The sequence below is a fragment of the Tyto alba genome, unplaced genomic scaffold, assembly GCF_018691265.1.
Source record: "Tyto alba isolate M040663 unplaced genomic scaffold, T.alba_DEE_v4.0 Super-Scaffold_28, whole genome shotgun sequence".
In the NCBI taxonomy this organism is placed as follows: Eukaryota; Metazoa; Chordata; class Aves; order Strigiformes; family Tytonidae; genus Tyto; species Tyto alba.
This window is the reverse complement of record NW_024881302.1, coordinates 15,115,494-15,142,614: the sequence shown is the minus strand read 5'-3', so window position 1 is coordinate 15,142,614 and position 27,121 is coordinate 15,115,494. Positions and strand designations below refer to the sequence as shown.

At 37.2% G+C, this 27,121-nt stretch overlaps 1 protein-coding gene across 24 annotated transcripts in view; it reads left to right on the top strand.

Moving 5' to 3' along the window:
* Nucleotides 1–27,121, top strand: part of RBFOX1 (RNA binding fox-1 homolog 1) — a 1,320,820-nt gene that overhangs the window by 1,025,387 nt on the left and 268,312 nt on the right. For 2 of the 24 annotated variants that reach the window (XM_032983553.2, XM_032983554.2), the window contains exon 1: nucleotides 7,337–7,450. The exons of 21 other annotated variants lie outside the window; for them this stretch is intronic. Coding sequence is in view for 1 of the 3 variants with exons in the window: in XM_032983545.2 (XP_032839436.1) it covers nucleotides 7,307–7,450 (144 nt within the window). In the remaining 2 variants the exon portion in view is untranslated. Of the gene's footprint in view, nucleotides 1–6,936; nucleotides 7,451–27,121 lie in introns of those variants that run through there. One more of the 24 variants, XM_032983545.2, reaches the window with a different exon arrangement.

Sequence of the window (27,121 nt, the reverse complement as noted above, 5' to 3'; positions counted from 1 at the left end):
CCTTGGTAGTGCTTCAGTATAAACTAAAGCTCAGAGCTCCAGAAACCTCCATTTTAATTCTCCTGAGCTGCATCTTTGTGTCTTTGGATGAAGATAGGTATTTAACTAGAACCCTTCAGTCTTGGACATGAGAATTTTAAGATGTTTTAGTCGAAAGTCATATTTGAAAGCCACAAGAAAGAACTGGAGATGAAAGGCTAGATTTTAAAGAGTCATTGAGCTAAATTTAAAACTGACTTAGTCCACTTATGGGGTAGTGTTGAAATGATGAGGCATATTTTGAGGTTTACTGGTAGATGATGATAAACAAAGTCCTCAAGGGAGCTGTGGAGGTATTGTTCATTGCACTGGAGGGATCATGTACTCACAGGGAATGGGCAGGCTGTAAACTAAGCGATGGGCAGTAGAAGTGGAGATTTAGAGATTCAGCTGCAGTTAATGGAGGATTTGTTGGTTTGATACATGAGTATGTTAATATTTAGCTGTTATACATTAAAATGAGCTGCTGCATTGTGGACTAAGGCTGGTGGATTTAGATTCAGGCAGAATATATGAGAGATATCCAGCTGTAGACAGAATAATAAAAGGAGAAGTGGTTTCATTGTAGAAGGAAACTGCGCCGATGTCCAGTTAATTTAATTCCCACAGAGAAAAGATACAACCTCTACGGAACAGTATAATTAATCTATCATTTATTCTCCTTCTGAGGTTTGACATTCTTTTAATTTCTTTGTTAAGAGATTAATAATCTTTCACAAAACCTTGAAACTTCAGCAAGATGTTTATGCTGCCCTATGATGTATACTTATAATTGCATTTGGTGGTAATTATTTTAACTTTTATTATTACTATTACATGAAAACAAGCTGTAAATTCATGTGGTCCTGCTGCTTATTTTTCACTCCAAGTTACATTTTTTCCCTCGTGATTTTGTTACAGCGGCAAAGTGTGAGATGTCGGGGTGCAAATCGAGGAGCAAAAAATTGGGGCAAACTTTTGTTGATTAATGAATTTGTGTGGAAATCTTAGTTTAAAATAAATGTATTCTCTGGGAACGAAATAGAGATTGTAGTACTGCAAGTGACTTGTGTCTATATAAAATAACAGAATTTTGTATAAAACCAAATTTGGGTGAAATATATATAGCATGTCCTTACTATTTAAAAGCTCTCTCTCCCATCTGATATTTGACAAACAGCAGCAGCAGGCAGTCAGGCTTCATCACTTCAGATAAAATTACAGACTTTTTTTTTTCCTGTAGACTTTTTTTGAGCAGTTTGTAGCTCTCCATCCTACATACTGAAGCTTTAAGCTACTTAACAAGTTGTACATAATCTTCTGTGATTAATACTAATTTTGTATATTACTTTTTAAAAAATTTTTGAGTTTTTAAATTTAATTCAGAGTTAATTTTCTAGGAGTCATATTGTTATGTCTTCTCAGCTGGAATTTTGGAAAGAGTATTATAGGGCAATGCTACCCATGTCGCACTGATGTCTTGTTGCTAATGTTAGGGTGGTAGGAATAACCATCACGGTGATAATTACAGCTGGACGCTTCTGTCGAAGTGGTGGTTCTGTGAAGCAGTCTTGTGCCGGTATGCCAGACGTAAAGATTCTCTGTGGCGGACAAAGTTCCACCGGTGGTGTGACATCGGTGCACGGTGGGTGCGCGGCCCCTGCACGCCCGCGCTCCCTCTGGGCTGCCCGGGGCAGCGCCGGGGCTGGCGCAAGCTCTTGGTTCCCCTTTCACTTTCTTGCTTCTCTCTCTTTTGCTGCTCCTTGAGCCTGTACTCCGAAGGCAACAGTTTAGGAAAAGCTGTTTGGGTTGGTTTGTTTTGTTTTGTTTTGTTTTTTTCACGTCCCCTAAAAATGCAATTGCAGATCGTCCAAATCTTCCCTGCGCGGGGGCTGCTGCGCTCGCGGCGTCCCGCTCCGGCAGGGAGGGCTGTGCCGCCGCCCCCCACCGCCCCGGCCCGCGGGAGAACCGCGGGCGGTCACGGAGGCGGCAGAGAGCCAGGGGCGGCCCCGCCGGGCTCCGGGGTGCTTTGCAACACACACCCCCACACCCCCCCACACCCCCAAAGAAAAGGCGGGGGCGCGGGCGGCTCCCCCCGCTCCGGCCGTTGCTGCGCAGGCGCGCCGCGAGGCCGCGCGGGGCGGGGCTGGCGCACCCCGCGTGCCCGCTAGGGGGCGTGCCCGCCCCAGCGCTGCGCGGCCGGGCCGGCGGCGGCGGGAAAGCGCGAGGCGGGCGGGGGGCGGGGCGGCCGCCCCCCAAACGGCATCGGGAGCAAGTTGTGGGGGCCGGCCCCTTCCCATCTCCCCGCCCGCTCCGCGTCCCACAGGGAACCGAGCTGCCGGGGGGCAGGAAGGGGGACCCGTCGAGGAACCCCCGCCTTCTGCTTGGCAGTGTCTCTGGCTCCATAAGGGCTGAGCGTTGGTACCTGCTTGCTTTGTTGCCCTCCCCACCCCGAGCGCGTTGGTGGGAATGGGGGCTCTTGCCGCCTTATGTTGTGAAAAACCTGGGTAGTTAATGCCCGTTTCACAAGCGTTCAACATTAAGTGGTGCTGAGGAGGTTAACCATACTGCAGGGTCCTTGTAGGCATTGGGTATGAAATACTGGAGAAGTCAATGGACATAACACAGTGCTTAATAGAAACAGAAAATCAGTGCTGCTTACTTGCCAGAGGTAAGCAGGAGCCTCTGTAATGTCTTGATCTTTGTGCGAAGACCTAATAAAGAGCAATCTTAACAGAAACCTTAAATTAGAAACAGGGAGTTCTGTGACAAAATATCACTGGAAGGATGAGATGTTGTCCATTAATTGAAAAGAATAGAGGCAAAACCTTTTACTTAGTCATTTTGACAAAACAAATTATTTAAAAACATCAGTGATATTTCCCTATTTATTTTAAAAAGCCATGGCACGTGTATATAAGAAAATAAAAGCTGTGGAATAAAGGCAAAGATACTAATAATTGCTAGTAGTTTGTCAAAATTATGTTAATGAAGCATTCTATTTTTTTAAGCTCGTAATACGCTGCTTTTCCTGATTTGAAGTCCTGGGATCTGTTTTTTCATGTGTTAAAAAAGGAGTGTTTAGAGAAAAGACTGCACTACTATTAGCTTCTGTACCATTTGCCTGGATTATTTTTATGCCACATGAACTGTTTTATAAAGTTGAGACAAACATTCATTTTTCATATGGATAATTTAATATGTAGTTATGAAATTTTTTTAATGCTTCGTGTCTGAGGCATACAATCTTTATAATCCTGTATGTCTTCTGTACTCGTACACTTAGCAGAAGGTACTACTGAGACAAGTTAGAAGTATAAAATGGTGTGTGGTCTTGCAGGTGATCTCTTTCAGATCTTTTTTTACTTGATGGAAAAGGTTTGACTGCTTAGGCAGTCTGCTGTGATAATTCTAAAGGTCAACTTTTAGATTGAAAGTTTGTAAATGTGAAATTTGAACTTAAGTTTTGAGAAGTTGGCTATCAGATCCCACCAAATTGAGTCAGTGATTCTAAATGGAACATGGCAAACTAAATAAACATACATTGTAAATTAAAGACTTTTTTTTTTTTGCATTTATACATCAGCTGTGTGAGAAATGCTGTTGCTTCGTTCTGATTTGTTTCAGGGGCTCTTTGATTTCATATTTTTCTTTGCATATTCAAAATTGATCAGCACTGTGGTGTTGGGATTTTTTTTAAATGGCAGTCTCATTGTGTGTGGGGAGAGGGTACATACTGCAGGCCCTCTGCCCGTGCTCTATACCATGACACGGACAATCTGAGCAGGTTGGAAAAGGGAGCGTTGTCTCTCGTGGTGGTGTCGATGGCATTGCAGCTCAGATGGATCTGTTATCACTGAGGAAGAACTTTTTATTTCTACGTCACTAATTGAACTCCCACAGGGGCTGATTTGGGTTGTGGAGATTGGTAGCATCCTTTCTGTTTTGCAAAAGGTTTGTAGTTGTTGTTAACTCATATCTAATTGGTAATACCAGCAACTGAGTGTGGGATAACAGAGTTAGGATACTGACCTGACCCAACACAGCAGCACTGAGCCAACTGGAAGATGTGATATGCTATAGGTGAAGTGGGCTTCGCAGTTGCACCTTTTGGGGTTTTTTTGTAGAATAGGGAAAAATCAAGTTAATAATTTGCAGACAAGATGTTGATGGGGCATATGCTGTTCTGTGAAATTGTGTAGTAGTTCCAGCGATGCTGTCACTGTGCACAAGGAGAGAAGGTCAGATTGTGTACGGTCATTCATGTACCTTTGGCAAATTTGTGGTGGTACTTATTGTATATATAGCCATAACTTGGAATGTGGTTACGATTAATGGGTTGGGTTTGGTGGAAGAGTGTGTATAAACAAGGAAATGGCTTTAAAGAAGAGACATTGATTTTATTTTTATAAAAATAAAACACATTTTGATGCCTTTTTTCTTTTAAAGGTAGTGACGAGTTATCCTTGGGAGGGATGAAAACTGGTAATGACTTTCCCCCTGCATCTATTGAAGTAGTGCATATCAGGCTAAAGAAATCTGTTTCTTTTTTAGGTCTCTTACACTACTGTATTATGTATGTTTATCTATTGTTTCTCTATGTATAGATAATTTGGATAGTTAAAACATTGATGTTCGTGTCTTAATAGTATGAATACACAAATGTAAGTAATTCACAGTATTTGTGGGTCATATTTTTCTTTCTTTGAAATTTGTGAAAATTAAGGATAAAATGCCGGTGAGAAATTTACAAGTAGCTGTGTTTACTGAATTTTCTTGAAGTAATTGTTCAACACACTGCTTTTAAGAGTTTAATCTGTTTTATGGATGTCCTTTTAGCTGTAAAATAGTGCAGTAGACAGAAGAAACTTTGCTTGACCATCACCATGTTCCAGAACTTCACTTTGGGAAATTGGATAGACTTAATATAGTTCCAAACTGTTTGGCTAGGAAGCATGCTGCCTTTGATTCTGACATAATGTGGAACAAGTTGGTTATTTGCCTCCTTACATAACGTATTTGTTTTTCATTAAACATTCTGATAAGGTCTTATTAAAGTACCATGTATTATTTATGGTATTTCATATGAAAATGAGCTGAAGGAAAATTCTATCAGCTTAGGGCATTTGCAGAATAACAGCCTTCCTGTGCTAGAAAAAAAAAGAATGAAGGAAAGCATGACATACTCCTGTCAGAACAGGAGACTGCTTAAGGCAGAGAGAAAGAATGAAAAAAGGAGAAAGAACATAGAGAGGCTTCATTTCTCCTCCTCTCTCTCTCTTGCTCTGTGGCATGCGAGGTTTTTTTGTTGGTGGTTTGTTTTTGGGGGGATTTAGGTGTGGTTTTCTGTGATAATCTGTGCTATTCTGTATCTGGGCTGTTCCTGTAGATCAGTCCATTGATAAAGTGGAAAGGCATGGATGCTTCCTAAGCCAAAACCAGTCCCTGTATTGTAAGTGTGACCGTTACTGTTTTGGTGTTGATTACTGAGTTCTAAATACATTAGTTTTGTTGCATTGACTGCTTTTGAGAGAGAGAATTATGTAATAACTGATTCTGCTGGAAAATTTTCGGTTTTGCATGAAGAAGACTTAGTGGATCTAAATCAGTCTCTGAAGCTTGTGTGGGTGCAGGTATGTGTGTGCACATGTAGAATGAAAAAGGATGTTTTTCTGTCCAGCGCCTGAGGTGCTGTGACATGTTTTGTATCTGTTTCCAGTTAAGCGGGAACTATTATTTGTTTTTAAGGGTAGATGTTAATATCAAGCCAGTTATGCTGTTGATCAAATAGACTTTTCCTGTATGTTGGTTATTTACTTATTGTTGTTAACGCTAAACTCTTGATCTGAGATGTGGTTTTGTGGGAGTTAGATATCCTATAAAACAGGTTATTTTAAAATCTTCTGCAGAGTCTTTTTAAAAGGAACCCCCTCCAAAAACCTCAGGTGCTGCTTTGAGGTTTGACCTTCTTTCCTGAAGAATTAATATTTAATTCATTTGTTAAATTCTAATTAAAAATAGTAGTATGTTCTGTTATACTTGAGTTGTATCTAAGAAAAAAAGAGAGACCTGTAATATAGGACCTCAAGGACATGCTGTAATATAAATTATTTGATTTGCAGGTCACATCCTACTTTATTACATAAAGACTAACTAGATCTGCTAATGAATAATTATTACTCCATAAAATAAAGGGGGAAAAAGAAAAAGCCTGCAAGAGTAGAATACTAATTCAAGGAATAACTCTCAAAGTAAAAAGTAAACATTAAATTCTGAAAATTGCAAATGTAATTTTTCCATGTAACCTGATAGGGCAGTTCTGTATAATAGATTGACTAGCTGTCAAACAAATTTGTAATTTTAGATGAAATGGGGTTTAGACCAATTTTAAGATACAGTCTTTATCCAAGCCTGCTCCCCTCCCCCCAGTAAAGTAGACAGTGTGCCATAGAATTTTATTTCATTCCTAGTGTTTCTGCTGCAGTGGTTACACAGATAGTTCACAGTTTTGCTGTAATGCTTTTATAGGCTTCTCTGGGAAACTAGATGGTGAATGAAATGTAGAGATAAAATGAATTTGTATTTAAAAAAAGCTCATTTCCTGATAGTGCTGTATATTCGCTGGAATCCTTTCAACTAGCCAAGATCCTTTCCCTTCCCCACTCCGTGCTTCATAATTTTGTTCTTAGAAGGGGAAAGCCCTTTTTATGTCAGGTGTGAGTCCTGGGAGAAAAAAAAAAAAATGTGTGTGTGTGAGTGTGTATGTGTGCGTGCAGAATCATAACAGGCATTCAGTCCCAGCTGGGCAATGACATTAATTGCCCAGATCTCATGGATGCCTGTGATGCAGCGCGCTCAGTTTCTCTCCTTCCCTATCCTCTCCAGGGATTTTTAAAATGCAGTATTTGAATTTTGGTGAGTGGTAAAGACCCTGCCCTAGGACCCATTTGACAAATGAGAAGCTGTGCAGCATCAGCACCAGCCGACTGAGCCTCACTGAGTCAATCTCTCTCTCTACTAGTCAGCAGCTACTGTTGTGAGACAAGCTCCAGCTCTCTCTGTCATTGAGGAAGTTCCATTTGCTCATCAATAGGCTGCAGGCTGTGTCTTCTTTTTTTCCTCTCTGTTAAAAATTCGTAGTTTAAATCTACCAAGTTGCCTTAGCTGACAAATGAATGTAGGGATCTAGCGCTGGGGGGAGGAAAAGGCATTCAAGAAATACTGTTTCTTACTTAAATAATCAAAAGGAAAAAAAAACGTAGTGACAAGATAGGGCAAACGTGCTTGCATGCAAGCCCCCTCACTTGTTCTACGTAGACTTCAGAGCAACACCATGCAGCATCCCCTTACGGGTGCAACCTGCGTGGCACTGCCGAACGTGGGCATGTGTCCCCAGCTCTCCTGTGCCTTGACTTTTATGTACTTACAGCAGGTAAGTTTGCTTAACTTTTTCTTTTCCTATAGTGCCTGCTTTGTCAGCATCGTTTGGGGGATTTGTAATCTTGGAGATATTTTTTGTGTGAATAGACTGTATAAATGTCTCCCACTGTGTGGAGTGAATGTTGTGCCTGCACTTAAGAATGATGAGAGTGAGTAGAAAATAGGTTTTAACAGAGCACCAAGTCTTTGCATATATATATATATCCATATAAATTTTTTTTTGCCATGTCTTTATTGATGCTGTTTATAGATATTTAACACAGTACTTTGACTGGATTTCTCGTAGATACTGTAGCAGAGTTTCAGCCATAAAGGATTGTTCTTTATTCACTTGCAGGCATAAATTATACTTCTAATGTAAATGTGTCCAATGGCAATTTTGTTTAAGCCTTCTTTGAAGCCAGGAATTTTAAGTCTGTGTTGAAACATGCTTTTGATTAAAATCAGGCTGATTTTTAGTTAACACACACAAAAAAAAAAAAAAAAAAAAAACACAGAAAAAAGAAAATAAAAAGGTTTATAAAGCTATATCTGTGCAAAATTAATACTCCTATCACTGAAGTACATTGAAATGGGTTTAAAAAAAATATTCTGATATCAGCAAAATGATACCAATTCCTAGTACATTTTTAAGATTTTTTTAATTATTATTATTTAATTTAATACAATTTTTGCTTCTATTTTTTTTTTTAAGTACTTCCAACCCTCTCCCTCCCCAAATTATTTACTACTTGGTACATTCTCTCTGTTATAACATAAAATAAATAACTGGATAATAACACATCATTTTTTTTAAACTAGTATTTTGGAATCATCACTGTATTCTACTTCTCTATTTTATAACTGAGTCTACCATTATAGAGTCATCTAGTAAGTATGTAGAGCCAAGACAGAAATATGTTATCATGCAAAAATGATTAATCCTGTTTATGCTGTTACTTTCTGCTGAAACTTCAGGGGAAAAAAATTCTTGTACCTGCTGTAACAAATAGTGACATTTCTTGCAACTTCCACTACAATAGTTTATATGCATATTGACTTCCATGAAACAGTCTCTAACTTTATTTCTGTGTTTACAAATGCCTGAAAGATGTTTTACAGTATTTCTTTTTGTTTCTAAGATTAAATAAAAGAGATTCAAAGGTTATTTTCATTTCTGAATATTTGTTTTCTATTACTGCTGAAAGAACAGAAGTTAAATATTTGCAGGATATAAACCCTTCTGTGGCTTTTATTTTTTTCCTTCAATAGTGTAGTATAAACCATTTCTGATTTACAGCATGGGACTGCATAATAAAAGATTCTTGTATACGCCCTAGATTATACATGTATGTGGGAGGGATTTGTGTGTCTGCAATTAAAATTTGCATCAGATAAATATGATGTATTTAATATTTAAATTGCATATCATAACTAAAATGTATGTTCTTAGTAGTTCTGTATTCTGGATATGTTTTGGAAATAACATTTATAGATCAGCTTTAATGATCCAGTGTGACTTGTGCACTTACTGGTTGTATACAAAATTTACTCCTATGTTTTGTTGGATTTCTCATTTTGAGTTTGCCAAACAACAATTTCTATGTTAAGGATCTAGCTTTTGAAGGGAAAAATGTGAATTAAGGTGAGAGGTCAACATGGCCACACAAGGAGCTGATAAAGGATAACATAAAGATGAGGTTAGGTGCTATAATAACCTTCCTGTGTGAGCTATTGCAGTATCATTATGCAAACACATCTATAGTATGGCACTGCTTTAAGGTTTAAGAAACTGTGTAACCATAACGATTACTTTAAAATAGTGAATTCAATTCTATCTATTCCATTTGAGAGAAAGAAGAGAAGTGATTGCTAATGCACTTTATAAAGTACTATATCTAGCGGATAATTTTAACTCTTTAAGTGGATTAACTGTCACACTGAAAGTATCTTTTTTTTTTTAAGTGTTGCCTTGTCATCTGGTTAATCCTATTGTCAGTTTAGAATCATTCTGCTTCTATTAATTACAATTACATAGAAGTTAAAAAGTCATCTGAATTCCTGATGATAATTGTGGCAGGTTAAAAATTCTCTGCTTGTTGCTTCTTTTGATTGCTGGTTGGCCTTTTAGTTATTCTAGATTCCTAGAGAGTCAGATAATTATAATCCTAATTCAGATATGATTTATTATTTTTTGTATTTGGTTAAGTATTTCTTTAGAAACAATGTTACTTTATCTCGAATTATTCAGGCAGAAAGATAGTACTGTGGTGACATAACTTAAGGTAGCATGGTTCTGGTTTTAAATAGGAAAAGGGTAGGAAGTGTTTTATATTTCTGAAAAACATTAATAAACTTTCACCATGACAGTCTGCTTGTTTGGGGTTTTTTTCCTGTTTTGCAACATCTGATAAATTCTTGCAAACCTACAAAAATATATACGTTTTGGATGTTTAGTGCAAATATCACTATTTCAGTGAAACTGTAAATGTTTTTCTCACTCTATCAAGTTGTCTGTCGGTCTTAAATACTGATAACCAAAAAGCTTTATCTGGCAACTTAATAATTAGTGATTCCCCCCTGCCTGTGGACCCTGTGACCAGTAGTATATTATATGAGCCTATAGAGGTTTTTTTTTTTTCCTCTAAAAATTGCACTTCAGATACATCTGCTCACTCGCACCTCAGTTAAAAGGAATTAAAACTCAGTTGTAATACAGATGTCTTCTCTCAGTTGTTAAACATTACTATGTATTTATGAACAAAATTATTCTGTGTGTATCTGCTAAACATGCTAGTATTATGTCACATGTAAGTTTTATAATTGGATATGTGCCTTCACTGAAAGACTATAAAAGGCATTATGTTCTTCTCAGGATGGGCAAACCAGTCTTCCTGTCAATAAATTTTATGTAGCCATGAGGATGTTGGTTTGCTGTGGAGCTATATTAATCATTTGGGAAAATGTGTTTTGGTAGTCATTTAAAATTGGCCATTATTTATTTGCTGAACTAACAATGCTTGGTTAGTTTGTTTAGTATAAATGGATAAATTTTTTTCCACAGAAGTGCTCTACTACTTTGTCCAGCATTAGAAACTTAAGTATTTGCTCTGATGTCTTCCAGATTATGCACATACATAATGCTTTAAGAGCGCAGTGAGAAACTGAATTTTTAGAACAGTTTGTGTATACGGGGTGCTTTACTTAAAAGCATTTAAAGCTTAACTGTTGAAAATAAAGTTGAAAATAAAGTACAGAGGCCTAGTTCACATTATAGATTACCTGTCAATAAGATACTCACTTGAAAAAGCCAACAAAAACTGAAGGGTGTTTCTGAGTTAGTTAAGCTGTTTGAAATGATCTGAAATTAATTGGATACTCTCTTACTAAAATGCTTCTAACTTCAGAAATCTAGAAAGAGTTTTCAAACAAGATTAAATCCAAAATGACTGTATCACTGGCAGCAATGAACAGAAGCAAGATACATGGTTTTATTTCAAAGTTTTTACTGCATCGTTATAAAGATGGGGTAATTGGGAAAAGTGTAGATGCATTTGGGTTAGAATTTTACCTAGTGTCAATATTTAAAGATGCAGGAAAAAGGAACTTGGATCTGTAGTGCATCCTATCATTTGGTAGTGTTTTATAGTGTTAGAAACAGCTAAATACACCTATTTTCTCTTCTTCTCCTTAGTAAGATACATCAATACAAGAAATAATTTCTGATCCCAAGCTTACATCAAATGCTAGCATGAACTAATTTTTGCAGCAAAATTTTGACCACCTATAAAATGGGATTTAGCATATATTAATGGAGGCTTAGGTCTGTTAACTGGTACTTCCCTATGATATGTGTTTTCCTGGACATAGGGTTATTTAGTTAGTATTTTATAAGTAAAGTAACAAAGTCAAGCGTTGTTTTGAAACAGCACATAATATTCCATGTCATAGTGTACAGTGCTGCTGTCATTTTTTTTAAATTGGTAAAATTTTTTTCTGTTTAATGATGATAGATGTGCTTTGTTTTAAATAGTGAAGTGGTTTGTACAAAGGGTAATTCTTCTTAAATGGAGCAATTGCTCATAGTGGACATTCACAGATCGAAAACAATTGAACTAAAACTTCAATATCAACCTTTTCTGTCTTTAACAAGAAAGTAGTTCGCAGTATAGCTCTCATATCAATGATGAAAAGAATCCACCATGGAAACAAAACAAAACCAAAGGAACCCTCCACCTCTACCCCAGCTATTCCATTAGTGCTTACATGGTAAATCAGGGTAATTTTATTTGGGCCTTAAGCATTATGGCTATGGAGAAAAGCTGAATTCCCCACTCAGTTACTTATGTCATGCTTCTGGATCTGATGATTTATAGGAGTCTGAAAGACTTCTTATCACATTCTTTCTTCATGGCTTAATTCAATGTTGATTTATTTGGTAGCATTTTCAATTGATGTAGTCAATACTGTCAATAATGGAATAAGGATTAGAACAGATTATCTTCGTGCGAAAATAGTGTAAAGAATTAAAATGGATGAACAATTCCTGGATACAGTTTACCTTTTTTATAGAGCACAAGCACATAAATTGCTGAACGCCACCATTGCAGTTACAGATCTAAGCGTGTCTTTTGCGTTTTATATTTTAGTGAGCCTTCAAAGGATCAGGTTTATTAGTTGAATTCAATAACTGATTTTTATGATGACACTGTTTAAACCTACAGTGAGAACACTGCTTTTCTTTACCTAGTCCGTTGATAGTACTCACTCTGGCTCTCCTGTAAAATCAGTTAATCTGGCTTTAGCTCATGAAAATTTTAAGCGTCTGTTAGCTGACAAATTGGAGTCTTTGCACAATTTTGTTCCTCATTCTGCTATTTCATGGCAATTTTCACGTGAGAACGTGCAACTTCTGCTTATGACTGCATGAGTGAAAATAAGTCCATGTTACTAATGCTCACTCACCATCTGTTTTTCTTACAGCTGGGCCTTGAAAAATTGTCCAGTAGCTGATGGACTGAGGGTAGGAAATCTTTTCAGGGTTTTCTGATTCATTTAACCAGCTTCACTGCCCCAAGAGAAACATAGTGCTTCTTTATTCATATGTGTAGGGTGAAAAATGCATACTTTGTCAGAGAAATTATAGTCCTCTGTTAAAGCAGAAGAAGGAATTGCCATGCCACAAACAGCATCATGTGGATGCATTGGCACCTAAGGGGGCAGTGCGGCATTCTTCAGGAATTCTGGTGTGTGAGTGAGAGAGACCTCAAAAGGTGGGAGTGTAACTGTTGTATCCGGAGGTACTGATAATGCAGAAGTAAGGAGTGATGTCTTGATACGCTCTTTATCTTAATTAGGGTAAATAAGGTTGTTTGGTGTTCACCAATGAACTTCAAAGCTGGTACTTGAGACTCCACCTCTGATTCAAGATATATTTACATGTTTACATATCTTTTGTCTCTTAAGAGCTGCTTTGCTGTTTTCCAGAGACTAATGAGAAGTGGCTAAGAGATCAAGTACTATAGCAGTACTCATTCTGAATAGGAGCTAGTTTGGGGCATTTAACTACAGCTTTGTCAAACAAGGTCAGTCTCTTCTCAACATAAGGAGAGGAGGTGCTTTAGTTAAACACTCCCCTCTTTAAATACTAGAATAAATAAAAAAAATAAAAATAAAATAAAATAAAAAAAAAACAACCCCAAAAACACACACACACACACACACACACCCCCGCCACTAACCAGCATTGCTGCTTTGGAATATAAGAGCAAGAGCAGTTGCAAAGGAGCTTCCATGGGGCAGAAGCAGGTGAATATTGTTGGCTTAGTTTTTATAACTGGGCTCTCTGAACATTTTAAAACACTTCAGCAGATAAGTGATGGCTGGATTTTCTGTTGAGAGTTATTCGTAAGTTGTCACTATTCATTGATATTTGCTACATATGTATATGCATGGTTATTTTCTGGAAAAAAATATGTGTTGTGGTATTTTATGTCAAGGAAGGTGTGTGGTAGTTATGTAGCCAGGGCTTTTTCTCAGGCCAACTAGTAGATACTTCATTAAGTTTGTTTAGATGTTTTTGACGAGTAGATGTGCAATACTAGAATATGAAGGTTTTTTGGTTTTCAGTGTGTGTATTTCTGAACTGGTAAATAAGTACTATCAGCAGGTTAATATTCTATTTAAAATATTTTTGAATTATTTAATAGGTGATATAAATGAAAGTGAAAACAACGACACGGGAATTTATCACCTTGCTTTATGGAGTTAGAATAATGTTAGTGGAAAGGAGAAGTCAACACCCTCTAAGAATCCTTCAAGCTTTCCTGCCTTTTAAAGGTGTATGTATGATTGATTTATCAGTTTTAAAGCGTGATGTGTAGTACAAGAGCTCTCCTGAGGAACTCCTGTCATTTCTTTGCTAGCATTGCTCATTTACCTCTGAGTTGCCTAGTGCAGCGCCATTGACTTCTTTTACATTTTGCTTCCCCTCCTACTCTGTCAGTGCAGCAGCCCAGTGAATTTAATTAGAGAAAATAGCATATCTAATGTCTATAGTATCCTGAGTAGTTGTAGTTGGGCCTTTGGTCTTTTGCACTATAGCAGGCTCCAGCTGTGGAGAGATCTCACTGTGTTTTGATCCTGCTCTTTCTCGTTGTGTTGAACACATGCAGAATCAAAATTAGATACTGTAGTAAGAACTGAAGCATTCAGTGAATTATTTTTTGTTCACAGTGAATCACTGATTTTTATTTTTTCCCCCAGATATGGAAAGGAAGTGTGTGGTACTTTAGAATTGAAATACTTAAGATGTTCAGATGCTCATGAATAGGAATGCAAGTGCTTTCATCTTAGACCATTTTTTAAAATTTATCTTTTGACTCTTTATATCAAAGCTCACCAAAAATTGTTGGTGTTCTTATCTGTAACATCCTGAATATGCCTTTTTTGTAACTGCGTAAATTTAATAGTGTCATCTCATATATGTTTGTGAGGTGTGTATGTACTTACAGTTATGATATGCCTTGCCTCAATTCCTTACAGACTTTCACTAACGTTTATTATTACTATGTAGTTTTCAAGACTGCTACTTCGGTTTTGTTTCTCATAGCCTCTTCTTTTGTAGCTATCTTAATTATCCGTACTGTGGCTAGTAACCATTCTATAAATTAAATAGTTAATTACAGGTATTGATTATGGATCTGAAACTTTCTTCACAAACAAGGAGTGGTAAGAAGTTTTAAAATACAAGCTTATGTTTTCATAAAGGCACCATCTTTCATAAGATCTTTGCTCGAAATACGTTTCAGTAAACGTTACAGAGGGAGACGAAAAACTTGTTAAAAGTTCTGCCAGGCAATAAGATCTTGTCAAAACAGACCTAGTGTGAGATTTTTGGGGGAGAAAAGTCAAGCAGCCCATATATTCAATGAGTGACCCCCCCTTTCTTAAGCTTTTTTTCCTTGTCATGTATTAGTTCCATCTCTGGGATGTTACATGGCTGCATAGCTCAATTAATGCTCTATGGCAGGAGGAGGAAAAAAATGTGTCTCTCTTGTCAGAAGCGAAGTTATTTACTTTCAAAAGCTGACAGAATAGCACTGCAGGGGCTTCATTTATTTCCGTTCAGAATGTCATTATTGTGTAATGCAGAGGGACTTCTGCATGCATTGCAGGCTTATTCTTGTAATCTTTACTCTCTGCCGGATGGCTGCATAAGTGTAAAATGGCACACTGGAATGCTTCCCTATTCTGACTGTAGTTCGTTCACTTTGCAAAACTGCATTCGAAGTGTCTTAAATATTTACTGCTTACATGGCGATAAATTCATTTGTCGGTGGTTCTGATGCTTGATAACATTTGGAATCATGCTCTGGCCTAGCTCAAAGACTGTAGCCTTAGTTACCTTTAGAATGTGTGTCATTTTTCCTGATGGGTAGCATATGGTTCGAGACTGCTTTTTCAGTATTGCGTGCTCTCTCTCTCTCTGTCATAGTCTTTAGTTTCTCTAAGTCTAACCCCAGAAGGAATATTTTAGTGCAGAATGTTTTATAAAGCCTACTTGCTATTTCATTTCCAAGTTTGACAAAACATTCAACCTTTTTGTTGTTTTACTGCATGTACTTCAGAGGCAAGATAAGTACTTTTGATGTTCCCCGTCCGAGTTCAGTGGGTGTTGCTGCAGAAATACAGGGGTGTTCAGGAATTGTAATACCAAGAGTTTTGGTTAATTTCTCTTTCCCATTGGTACCATCTTTTCCAGCTCCACTTAAAATACCATGCTAAACACATGCACATGAAACTAACTGTTGGTCTGTGGAAAGATTGTTGGTGCACCTAAAGTAAAAATATTAATACAGCTAACTTCAGGAGTTCCTTGTGCCCAGATATTGCCCTTCTTTCTGCCTGCTCTTAATTATTTCATTTTATTTTATTTTTAAATGCTCCAATGGAAAATTACTTCATTTGGAGAGGAGTCATCTTCTCAGTGGTAGTTGAGGTTTTTTGTTTTGTTAAGACTAACCCCACTCTCAGTAGGTTTTTTTTCAGTTTAAATTGGCAAACTAAACATTTAGAAATTTCAAAATTTATTCATTTGTAGTAAATTTTATTTGAATGCAACCTGTCTTTAAATGAGGGGAGAAGGATTATGCTTATAAATGGGCTTGCTTGCTTCTTTCCTTCTTTTCTCTTCCTTTATTTGCAGACATAAAATCCAATAAATTTCTGTTGCAGTTGCTGGGCTTGTGGGAGAAAAAAGAGAGGAAAAGTACAAAGCTATTGGGAAGCGTCAAACACTGAGAATGATGAAGTACATTTCATAGCAGCCAATTCCAACCCCAAAATCCCTGTTGTGCAGGAAGGCTTTCCAGCTTGCACAGGAAATTCAGCCATTGCACAGCATAGTATTAATGATTTATACACACCGCACCACTGCTTTTGTTCACTAGCAGAGCCAGGTTGTGTTAATAAAGGAATTTCAGGGAAAAGGGTCCCGGCATGCTGAGTTGTTTTGCTCAATGCGGTGGTTGCTGCCTTCATAAATCAAAGGAATTTAGTGCTTTACAACCTTTCATAGCTGCTGAGGGTGGTTGTTTTCTTTTTCTTTTTTTTTTTTTTTTTTAATCTGATTCACCTAGGAATATTTTCATTTCTTTTCTATAGAGAATGAATGAACTACTGGATGAGATCTATCTCAGCTGTTATAGGGTTGATTGGTTTGCTTCACAGTGGCATTATACTTCCATTTGTTTTCCATTTGGTATTTATGCTTTGTGGTGTTGTCTATGGAAAGAGGCTAGCGTGGGTTTATTAACATAAAGAGATGCAGATCACATTATATTCTGTCTTGTTTCTTATAAATAGGAAAATAAAATGGAAAAATAGGTTTGCAGTAAATGAAGCATTTTTGTAATCTTTATATAAAATAATAAAAAAAAAAACTAATAACACCTATCAAAGCATTTATCACTTTAAAATCAAGATAATTTTTTATTAGCAAAAAATGCTTCTGTGTTGTTTTGCAATAAATGTGAATGTTAATTTTCTAAGTTGTTTTTTCATCAGGAAACTTTGTTTCCTCATAGAAACTGCAGGATTGGGTACTTAATTTTGTATTCATTTACATAATGAGTCTTTACAAATAGTGGATTAATATTGATATTAGTAAAGAAAATACGTATCCACATTTGATTATAGAAATGAAGATAAAGAAGGATGGTTTTAAAAACGCTCCCAAATTCTGATGTGAAATAGAGTATTAAACAATGTTATGGGACACTCTTTTAGAAAATAAACGCTTGGTTTGATACTTACGGTATCTAATCTATACATTCCATTACTGTTTTACAAAAGGGCAGGGGGTAGAAAATAATTGCAGGAACGTGTTTTGCAGTTAAAGGGAATCTGGCTTTCCAGGGGGAGTCTTAAGACTTTGTATTACACAGCAGGCACAGTGTTTTTAGTCTATTTGGATCATTCGGAGTCATTGATTCATGTAGCTTTTGCTTACAGAAAATGGGACTGCCCTGTCCTGGCTCTGTTACAATAGAAAATGGGGTTCACTCCTAGCTTTATGGAAGCCAACAATATGGGAATGGGTATTGCAGAAGTTAAAGCTACTTAATACTGAGGTGAATTTTTTGTTTGTCATTTGTCCTGTAGTCTGAAGGCAGATAAATACCTTCTCCATTTTCATCACTGGTTTAAATATCACAGATTAATATAGGACAGGTGCCCAGTAAATGAGTTTTATGTTTTTAAAGTACCATTTTTGTATTTGTTTGTCCTCTATTATTTGAGTGCGTGAGTGTTTCATTGTATTTAATTATGTCTGTGAGGCACAAGACAACAGTCAACATCTGCTGTATTGTTTCCTTGGTTTACAGATAGCTTTGATGGGTTATTAAACAATCTATTTTTCAAACAGAAAACAGGGAAACAAGCTGCACCCATATTATGTAATTTTGTAAAGGTACGTTATGTAATTAGTTGTCTAGTACTTGCACACTAATCTTTTATTTTGGCTGAATAAATGCTACTCCATTTAAAAAATATGTGGTGATTTTGGGCAGTTTTATTTAATAGCGAATTCCTAGTTTACAATATGTGAGCTGATTTCACCCTTACTAAATAGATTGCAGCATACATTTTATATTGAAATAATGCTCTTGAGTTGTGAATGCTAATACAAAAATTAGAAATGTGTATCAACTCTCATTTATTACTGAAACAGCTACTGATGAACTCGTGCTGATTACATAAAAAGTATTAATTAACTTGAATTATTTTTGAGTAGAAGTTTACACTGTTGCCAGAGCATCAGTTGGGGAAAGCAGTGCTCCAACTGCTTTTATTCTCACAGATGTTACTCAGGACAGAACTAACCTCAGTACTGCCCTGCCAGGAGAAGTTGTACTGTACGAGCAGGGAGACAACACTGTGGAACTTGACTTTTCTACAGATAGATTTCCTGCTGGAAGGATGCTTGTTTCATTATCTGTTTTGAATTTTTTTGTTGTGCTTTATTGTGCCTGTCAACTGTTTTAAGTTTCTTCATGCAACACTAATATCCACTATACTCTTTCTGGATGGATTAAGGCAAATCACTGAAAAATTCCAACTACATAGCATGTGTCTGGTTTTGCCTCAAAAGTAAAACGTAGAAGCAGTTTTTCCAGACATCAGTGATGGACAGATTCTGAAATTAGGCCTTCCATAACTTTTATAATTGCAGAAAGTCACCTATTTAAAATGTTATATTAAAAAGGAGGAACATGAGTTTGTAGTCTTTCTACGGCTATTGAGTTGCCACTGTATACTTGTTACAGAGCTACAGCTATCTGTAGCTGTTCATTGCACGTGTACATTTGAGGCCTTTGAAATGCTGTTAATGTAATGTGGTGGTTTTATGTACACAGGTTTTCCACGGAAATAATGTTGTCCAATGTAATTTTAACATGAACTAAACTATGCCTTGTATATGCGTAAAAAACTGAATTCTAAGGTAAAAAAAAAAAAAAAGTATAATAACCATAGTTACTCAGAGAAGTATGGATTATTAACAGTCATGTATGACTGATGTTCTAGGTGCTTGTTTAAATGTCATTTTTCAAAATGACATTCAGTTTTTAGCCTAAAATGAAAATTCCACACTTTTCTGTGCAAGGGCTTGTTGGAAATACTTTGTAATCTCCCTCTCATACAGCCATGTACATCAGAAGCAAAAGATGTGAATGTAAAACAGGGATTTAAAATCTGTTCCTTCAAGTGTCAGTAAATGTTCCTCAGTAGATTTGGAGGATTACACTTAAAGTTTTGACTCTCCACAAACATATGCCAAAGGCAAACTCAAACAGGAACTTCTAAAGAGAGTTTTGTAGAAAATGAAGGATTGACAGGGTAATGCTTTTTGTAGGGCACTTTGTTTTCAGGATGTTTCCAGAAACTTGGTGCAGGAAGAGGAACTGTGGTTTTGTTTGTTTGTTTGTTTTTTTTTGTTTGTTTGTTTGTTTTTTTTTTTTAATAATGTTTATTGCTAAATGGTTTGCTACGGTGTGTCTCTTAGGAACTGTTTGTTCTAAATGAACATGTATGTTTGTATACAACTGACCAAACCATGCAGGTGTCTTCAAGTGCATGCATGGGAATGGAGCGTTGACGGGCTTTTTTCTGGTATGCAGTGCAGAGATGGATTTTAATGGGAGAAAGAAAACAGAATCAGAATTTCTGCTGGGGTAGATAAACACAGATTGTTGATTTCCACTAAATATGTTATCCTTGGCTTTGCTGTAAAATTAATGCATTATACAGTTCATGTGCATTTTCTCTCATAATCATGTTCTTGTATGTTTTGCTTGAGATTAGTTTTAAGTGCTTATTTGCACTAAAATAATAGAAGTGGTGTGTGCCCATTTACGGCAGAAAATGAACTTTGAAACTGCTTTATGGAAACCCTAAGGAAAAGTTATTTTCCCAGATTTATGAAGGAAGCTGAGTTAGAGCAGGCGGCGTCTTACTGGTGATGGTGAACACAGGTTATTTGCTTAGCTACACGAGGAATTAGGGCTGCAGAGCACAAAACTGTTCGGTGTTTTGTTTGTATGCTCTTAAAGAGCTAATTGGGGCTGAACAAATGGGGATAAGAATTCAGGAAATATAGCTCTTTTACTAGTACCACAAAATGGCTAAATAGATCAGTAGACAACAGCAAAATCTGTTAACTTCCATTGTTTATGCAATAGTACTAGATTGCACAATCATCTAAGAAGCAGGATATGGAGGAGACCTATTACTAAGAAAAAATTTGAGGGAATTATAAAAAACTTTGAAAAGAATTTCTATAAGAATTCACTAGTCCCAGCTGACTCATTAATTATCTTGAAATCTGTCAGTTCTGTAGAAGCAACTATGTAGCACTTTTCTGTCACTGCAATACTAGAGAGATGTTCCAATAATAGCATTTATTATTCAGATGTGCAAAAACTATTTTTGTGGGAACAGCAGGGTATGAACTTTCAGTGCCATTCATGTTTGTTGAGCAACACAGGTCAAAACTTATAGGGGAATATTGCCTTTCTTATTTTCATTTGTTCCTGGTGTTCAGTAATGAGCGTTTTGGCGTTTTGCTTTTTTACTAAACAGTAGCATTTCTTCTGGTTAGGGACAAATCACTATTGAAAAATCTTGAGAAAAGGCAAGATGCTCTCAGTTGAAGAGTTTGACTTAGATTTTTTTTTTTTTTTTTTTTTGTGTGTGTGTCTGGTCCTCCTTTGTTGCACTGCAGGAGAGTTGGGTGCATCTCAGGTCTTAGGAGGAGACTACTTTTTGTCTCACTTACTTGCAGCAGTAAAATCTTACTCATATCCAACTAATAACCTTAATATCAGTTAAAGTCAGCTAAAGGACTGATTTCAGTAAAAATAGAAATAATCCTCTTCTGTTCTCCTCCTTCTCTGCACAAATTTACACCAGTCCTTTGATGGTACACACCAAGGACACTGACAAAGGTTGATTAAAACCTAAATGAAGGTGAGATTAAAAAGGCCATCCTTTCTTTATTCTCTTCTAATATAAAATGGAATTAACCAAAAGTAAAAAAGTGGATGACAGAATAGGCTCTTACCATCTGGCATCGATGCAACAGTGTTACGGTTTTCTGTCCTCCTGTGCTTATTCTGTCCTCTTCTGTTACTCTGATCAGTACCATGATCCCTGTAGGTGTACATTGCTCTGAGGAAGTTGTTGTGAGAGAGAACATCAGAAATCAAATATTCACATGAATTCAGTATTTACTGTGGTTGCTGAAGAAAATCACCTGTTTGGTAGAATAGTTATTTAGAACTGGAGTTTATAATGAATAAGTAGAATATTGTCCCAGAGGTCTTGGTGGAGGTGAGGATAGAAAACACATGATGAGATTCTTTAGGGTGAAATTTATTTACTGTATTACCAGAACGGTTTGGTTTTTTTTTTTTTGAAGTTTGATGGGGGGAACTTGATTCTTTCAAAGTAGTTTTCTAGTGTACCATCTATTTACATGAAGGTGCCTGCAGGGAGTACCAGAGCAATTCCACTCACATTTACCTGGCCTCAGTCACAGACTCTCAGACTAGGGGCACAAGAGGTCTGACCCATCTCACGAAGAGGTAGGTACTCCTGTGCGATGTAATCTCTTGGCTGGATAGGCCAAGCACAGGAGCTACCTGTAAGACATTAGACCGAGATTAGTTTATCTGTTTTAGTGGTGACTGAGTTGCTGAATGTGGGATTAAGTGTGTCTCCCAAACAGTTGCATTAGGAGATACCGATGAGATTGAACTGAGTTTGGACATGAAGTAGCAATGAAGTTGAAAAGCTTTGATTTGTGGTATTCCAATCTGGAGGTAAACTTCATATCAGCTGTGCCTTGAAATGCTTTCAGCCAAATCCTGCCTGCCTTGCATGCTTCTAGCAAGTAGTTCTTGGCTAAACTTCAGGACTTAAAAACTATTGCTGATGTCTTGAATAGAGCTCAATTACAGCTTGAATTACATCTAATGCCTTCAAGTGTTGATATTTTTTCTCTTGAGAATATGAGACTTGTCAGTTGTGAACAGAAATTCCCTCTGATCCCTTTAATGACCCTACAGGTCTTTATTATTTTGGGGTTTGAATAGGTTATTTCTCCAAGGCACCCTGCTCACTTAGAATATCTACCCTATGCTGGTTTCTGCAATCAAACAGTTGCACTTGGCATAGTGGGGTGCTTGAATGATGTATTTATACAGGCAGGAGGCATGATTTAATACCATCTCATGATTCACCATGCAGTCCTATTAATATGAACTTTACTCAGGGGAATGAAGTAGCTGTTACTTGTCAGCAAATCCCGAGTGTATTAAGGGAGTGAAGTTGTATTGAGAGATCCTCACAGTGGTACTCAGCTGTTCCCAAGGGAAGCAAATGAAAACTGTACTTTGATGAATAATGAATGTGCTAATTGAGGTCAAGAAGAAGTCATAGCTTTCTGCAATACAGTAATCAGAGTAGCCTGACTGTAGCTACTAAAGAGAAGTTGTTTTGACCAGATTTGGCAATAAAGATACGTTGCTATCTATCATCTCTGCACAACCAAGGCCTGATAGATGACAGTGACAGGCAGGTGGCTTGCCTGTTCTGGAATACACTGTTATATTCCTGAGATCCTCTTTTGTGTATGTTGGTGTCAACAAGAAGATGGCCATGAACTGATGATGAGTGAGACTGGTTGTGTACTCAAATATTGGCAAAAATCCTGTGCGGAATGGATTATGATCTATCATGGCATTGCTTGGGTATATCAATAGGATTCATTAAGAATGGATATTGATTAGAAGTCAGTCTGTTCCTGATTTGAAAGAAAAAATATATTTTGTTGCTGCCGGTCTCTATTTGCAAATGAACGTACCTCAAGGGGAAGATTACAGCCTACTCCTACCTGTTGGCAAAATACACGCAAAAACATGTAATTCTTGGGCATTTTATATCCAGCACACAAAAGAGAATAAATGAATGAAATTAAGGAAGATATATGCAAGTAAGCTAGTAATACATATTTTGTGAAATACATTTATATAGCCTGACATTTTTAAAAATAAGGATATATGTGATACTGCTTATCATTTATGCCACTGGAAGATGTATGCCATTTTCAGTAGTTTGGCTATGTCAAACAAGCACAAGATTTTGAAAGTGTCTGTTCTACATTTCATACAAAATTCTCAAAAGTCCTTAACTTCACATGGATTGGAGACTTATCTCAGCTTTTTAAGATATGGCAGGTAAATTCAAGAGCAGAGTAGTGAAAGATATCTGAAGTAGCGTAGAGATGGGAAATAGTTTGCTTTCAAAGAAGCCAACAGTGAAAATAACTGATTTGGTATGCTATCCAGCTGACTGAAATTACATAGTAAAAGCCAATATGGAACTCTGTAAGAAGAGGGAAGCAATGCAGTGCTGATTAAGACTTAAGAAACATAGTAAAGACCTTTGCAACCCATCTTCGGTGTCATGAATAAGTAGTATGTACACATGTCAAAACCAACTCTTGGTAGTTAAAGCAGTAGTATTTTCCTCCAGTTCTGCAGCTAATTTTTCTGAGTGATCCAGGACAATAGGAGACAGAGAAACTCTATTCACAAATAGAATTGTACAGCGCCACAGAGCTGTTCCATGAAGGAGCTGCCTTACAAATGGCTTGCATCACCAAGTGTGCTGCACCACTTTTTGTAGCTTTGGAAGATGATTTTCTGGGTGACTTCTTGCATAGCCTGATGTTATCCTTCCTGGTTCAGTGCCCTGCACGTTAACTATCCAAAGTTCTCAGATTCATCCTGCATTAATTTTGACATGAATGTTGGCACAGAAAGTCAAATCTGGTTGTGATTCAGAATCTAATTCATATGAAAACACAGATAAGTCAGAAGGCACCAATAGCTATTCGTTGGTTTGCTTTTCCAGGGAGTAGTAGTTCACAGATTGTTTTCTGGTTTTGTGCCATGATGTGTATGAATGTTGACAGGTCCTTATGTTTCTGTGGTAGCCAAAGGGAAGTCCAGCCACAGAGGCACCCCTTACTTCCATTTTTAACATGCTGTCTCTCTCTAGCATACATTTATTGCCTATATAAGTGAATGTGTTCTGTGACTCACTGAAGGGTAAATCACTCTATCTGTTCTCAGGAGACAAATCTGTATCTCTAGCAGTCTAGTCTAAGCAGGAACTGAAGGTCTCTAAGCTCATAGAAAAAAGACATTTATGTAAAAATCTCTGCCTTCACACGTTCCTGAAAAAGTGAAGCTAAGTACATGTGTGTTTTGAGTGTGTGTTCTTTCATAGTACTACCTTAGGTGACGATCTCCTTGTACCAGACACAATTCTCTTCAAAAGGAATTTCCAGTTTAAGATGGATGCGAACGTACAGCTGACTGGCAGAGGAACAGAGAAACTGGTCATAATACTACTCGGCCATCAGTTCATCCTTCGGTCAATGTTTTTGTGTTGCTTTCTAGCAAAAGGAGGCTGAAAGAGAACATTCGTAGGTGTTTATAGGAAGTTCATACCTGGTATGAGGAAAGTATAGGAGAAAACATCAGTGCCACTTGAAGGGTGGTTAGGAGGTGAAGGAGCATAATATTCAAGGCAATATGAAGATGATGTCTTTCAGTTGTTCACAGTAGTAGCTAGGGTAGGAATATGCTGAAGTAAGCCACTGAAAGTGATGATGAGTACAGTATCGTTGCTGAGGTAGTAAAAGGACGTGTTGTGGGGCAATTCAAGGAGGGAAAGAAGTGATATTTCTGAGACTGTTCCAAAAGAAACATAAAGTATGACATTCTTTAGCCAGTGAGATAACTAGAGCAGCAAGTGAATCAGTGCACAGTAATGACCACAAAAAAGAAAGTTTGGAGTTAGTCAAAACAAAGGAAAAGGGTTTGCCATGTATTTGGAGACCAATATTTTTTGAGATATTGCACTTAAAATAATGTAAGACCAATTGGCCTATAATGTGAAAGCCTTGATTTTTCTAGGGCTACAAACTGTTTCCCAAATACACTACATAAGTTTTTGTGTGAGGTGATTTTGCCTGAAGCTTTCATAGTCAGCAAGACTATAATTAATTATCTTTATTTACCTTTGAAATCTCTAAATTTGCCACCATTGTATATTTAAAAGAAAAAGGCTGGAAAGTGGAAGTTCAGTGGAACTGAAGCATTGTTGGTTTCTCATTGAAAGAATCAGCTAGGTTCATCTTGAACTGCAGCTAGTTTTTAATTTGGTCCTTTGAGGTAATGTAACTTTCAGGTAGAAAGTGTGAGTTTGGAAGAAAAATGTGTTAGTAGCAAGTGTGCCGTGTCCCACAAGTGTTTCACATACTTGAGAAAGATGGGCTCTCCCAGATGTAAACAGTTTCTGTATCCTTGCCTTATACACTAGTATAACCTGAGATGCTTAATAAACTCGTCAAACTCTGACAGCATCTGCCATACTCATATCAGGATGAGATCAGCAGATATCTTTGATTTGCATACGTGATATTTTCTACTTTAAAAGTCACTAAAATATCCATGTTGTATTTTGGTTCTGCTGTTAATTATAATAGGAGTTGGCTGGGGAATTGATACTTGGCATGAACAGCTCCTATATGTACTTCAAGCTTTGCTAGGAGGAGTGGAATAGAGTCCACAGGTGAGGACGGGGTCAAATCGGGATAGTGCTTCTGGTGCCCTTGAAGAGCCTTTGGTCCCAAATGGTTTTTGCAGAGAGGTGGAAATAGTCTTTAGAAGGTAAGTGTAGTAGTTATACAAGTGGCAGCAGTCGTGGTTGTGAGGGTGGGGGAAGACATGCAGGGCAGCTTTTTCTCTCTAGCAGTGTTCCATTTAATGCCTGAGTCTGCTTATCCGAGACAATGCTAGTCAGTGGCAGCTCAGTTTCTCTTTCAGAGCATACATGGTACTGATCTGGGTATACGCTTTTGGGGCAATAATCTAAAGTTGCTATAGGTGATGGAAACTACCAGGAGACTTGGAAAATACTTTATCCTCTCAGTTCTGGGTTTTCCTTTACCAGAAAACCACTGAGAAATCTTAGAGAAAATGTAGAGCATTTGGAGAATAGGAAAGGTGTCCAGAAAATGGGAGGATTGAAGAAGAGCTTAAAGAAATCAAATACGACATAGCATAAGCTATGAAGAGGGTTCCAAAGTGGTACCTTGATTATTTATGATCTGTGAGATGGGAAAGTTAGACCAGAGTTGGAAGGAAGTAGAAATTATTTGAAGTTCATTGGTGTTGTGTAGCATTTGGAATAGCCATTGTTTGTGGTATTTTGAACTAGATACAGGCATTAAGAAGAATTAATTATTTGACAGAAAGATGGTCTAAATAGATTACTTCTGTCGGTGTCTGATTAGACAGTACATTGATTGGCTGATGACTGCATTGCAGGGATCTGCCTGTTCCAGGCAATGTGGCTCCAGGGAAGTTGATGAAGTCTCTTTTTTTACCTTGAACTGTAGCAAAACTAGGCATCTGCTTTTGCTGGGAGTATTTTGGTCATTGTCTAATGTGCTATTTAAATATTATATGCAGGTGGTATCAAAACTCTGGCCCTTCTTGCATCGTTTTCGTTGTTCTTGTTCTGCCTGAATGAGTAGCCCAGTTATCAGGCATACATCTGGCTTTATTTCTGTGTGCATCTGTACTGTACAGTGCTCTCCATTTCCTTCCCATTTGAAATGACTTTTTAGCAAGTCCACAGTGAAATCACTATTAGAGCACTCATGTCAGTAGGTTCAGATCTCTGCTAAAATATAAGATTATGACATTAGACCGCTGGGCCTGAAATAGTTATGTGTTTTGTGACCTTCTGCTTCTACCTTAGCTTGCTTAACCTATGCTGTTCACCTTCAAAACCAGTCTTTCATAAATAATGCCTACCTTTTAGCAAAATCCTGCAGAAATGAAACAAACAAGATTGTCTATTTTATTTGCGTACACATATTTTATATATAAAGCTAGTGTTCATCTATTTTCTTGTTCTTTTCACCCATCTTCCATTTTTAAAATAAGTTTTCAGGTTCAGAAAATCCTTGAAAATTTTTAATGAAAAACCCCCCAGGTTTTAGAAGCAGATAGTTGAAAGAAACATGCCCTCCATTAACATA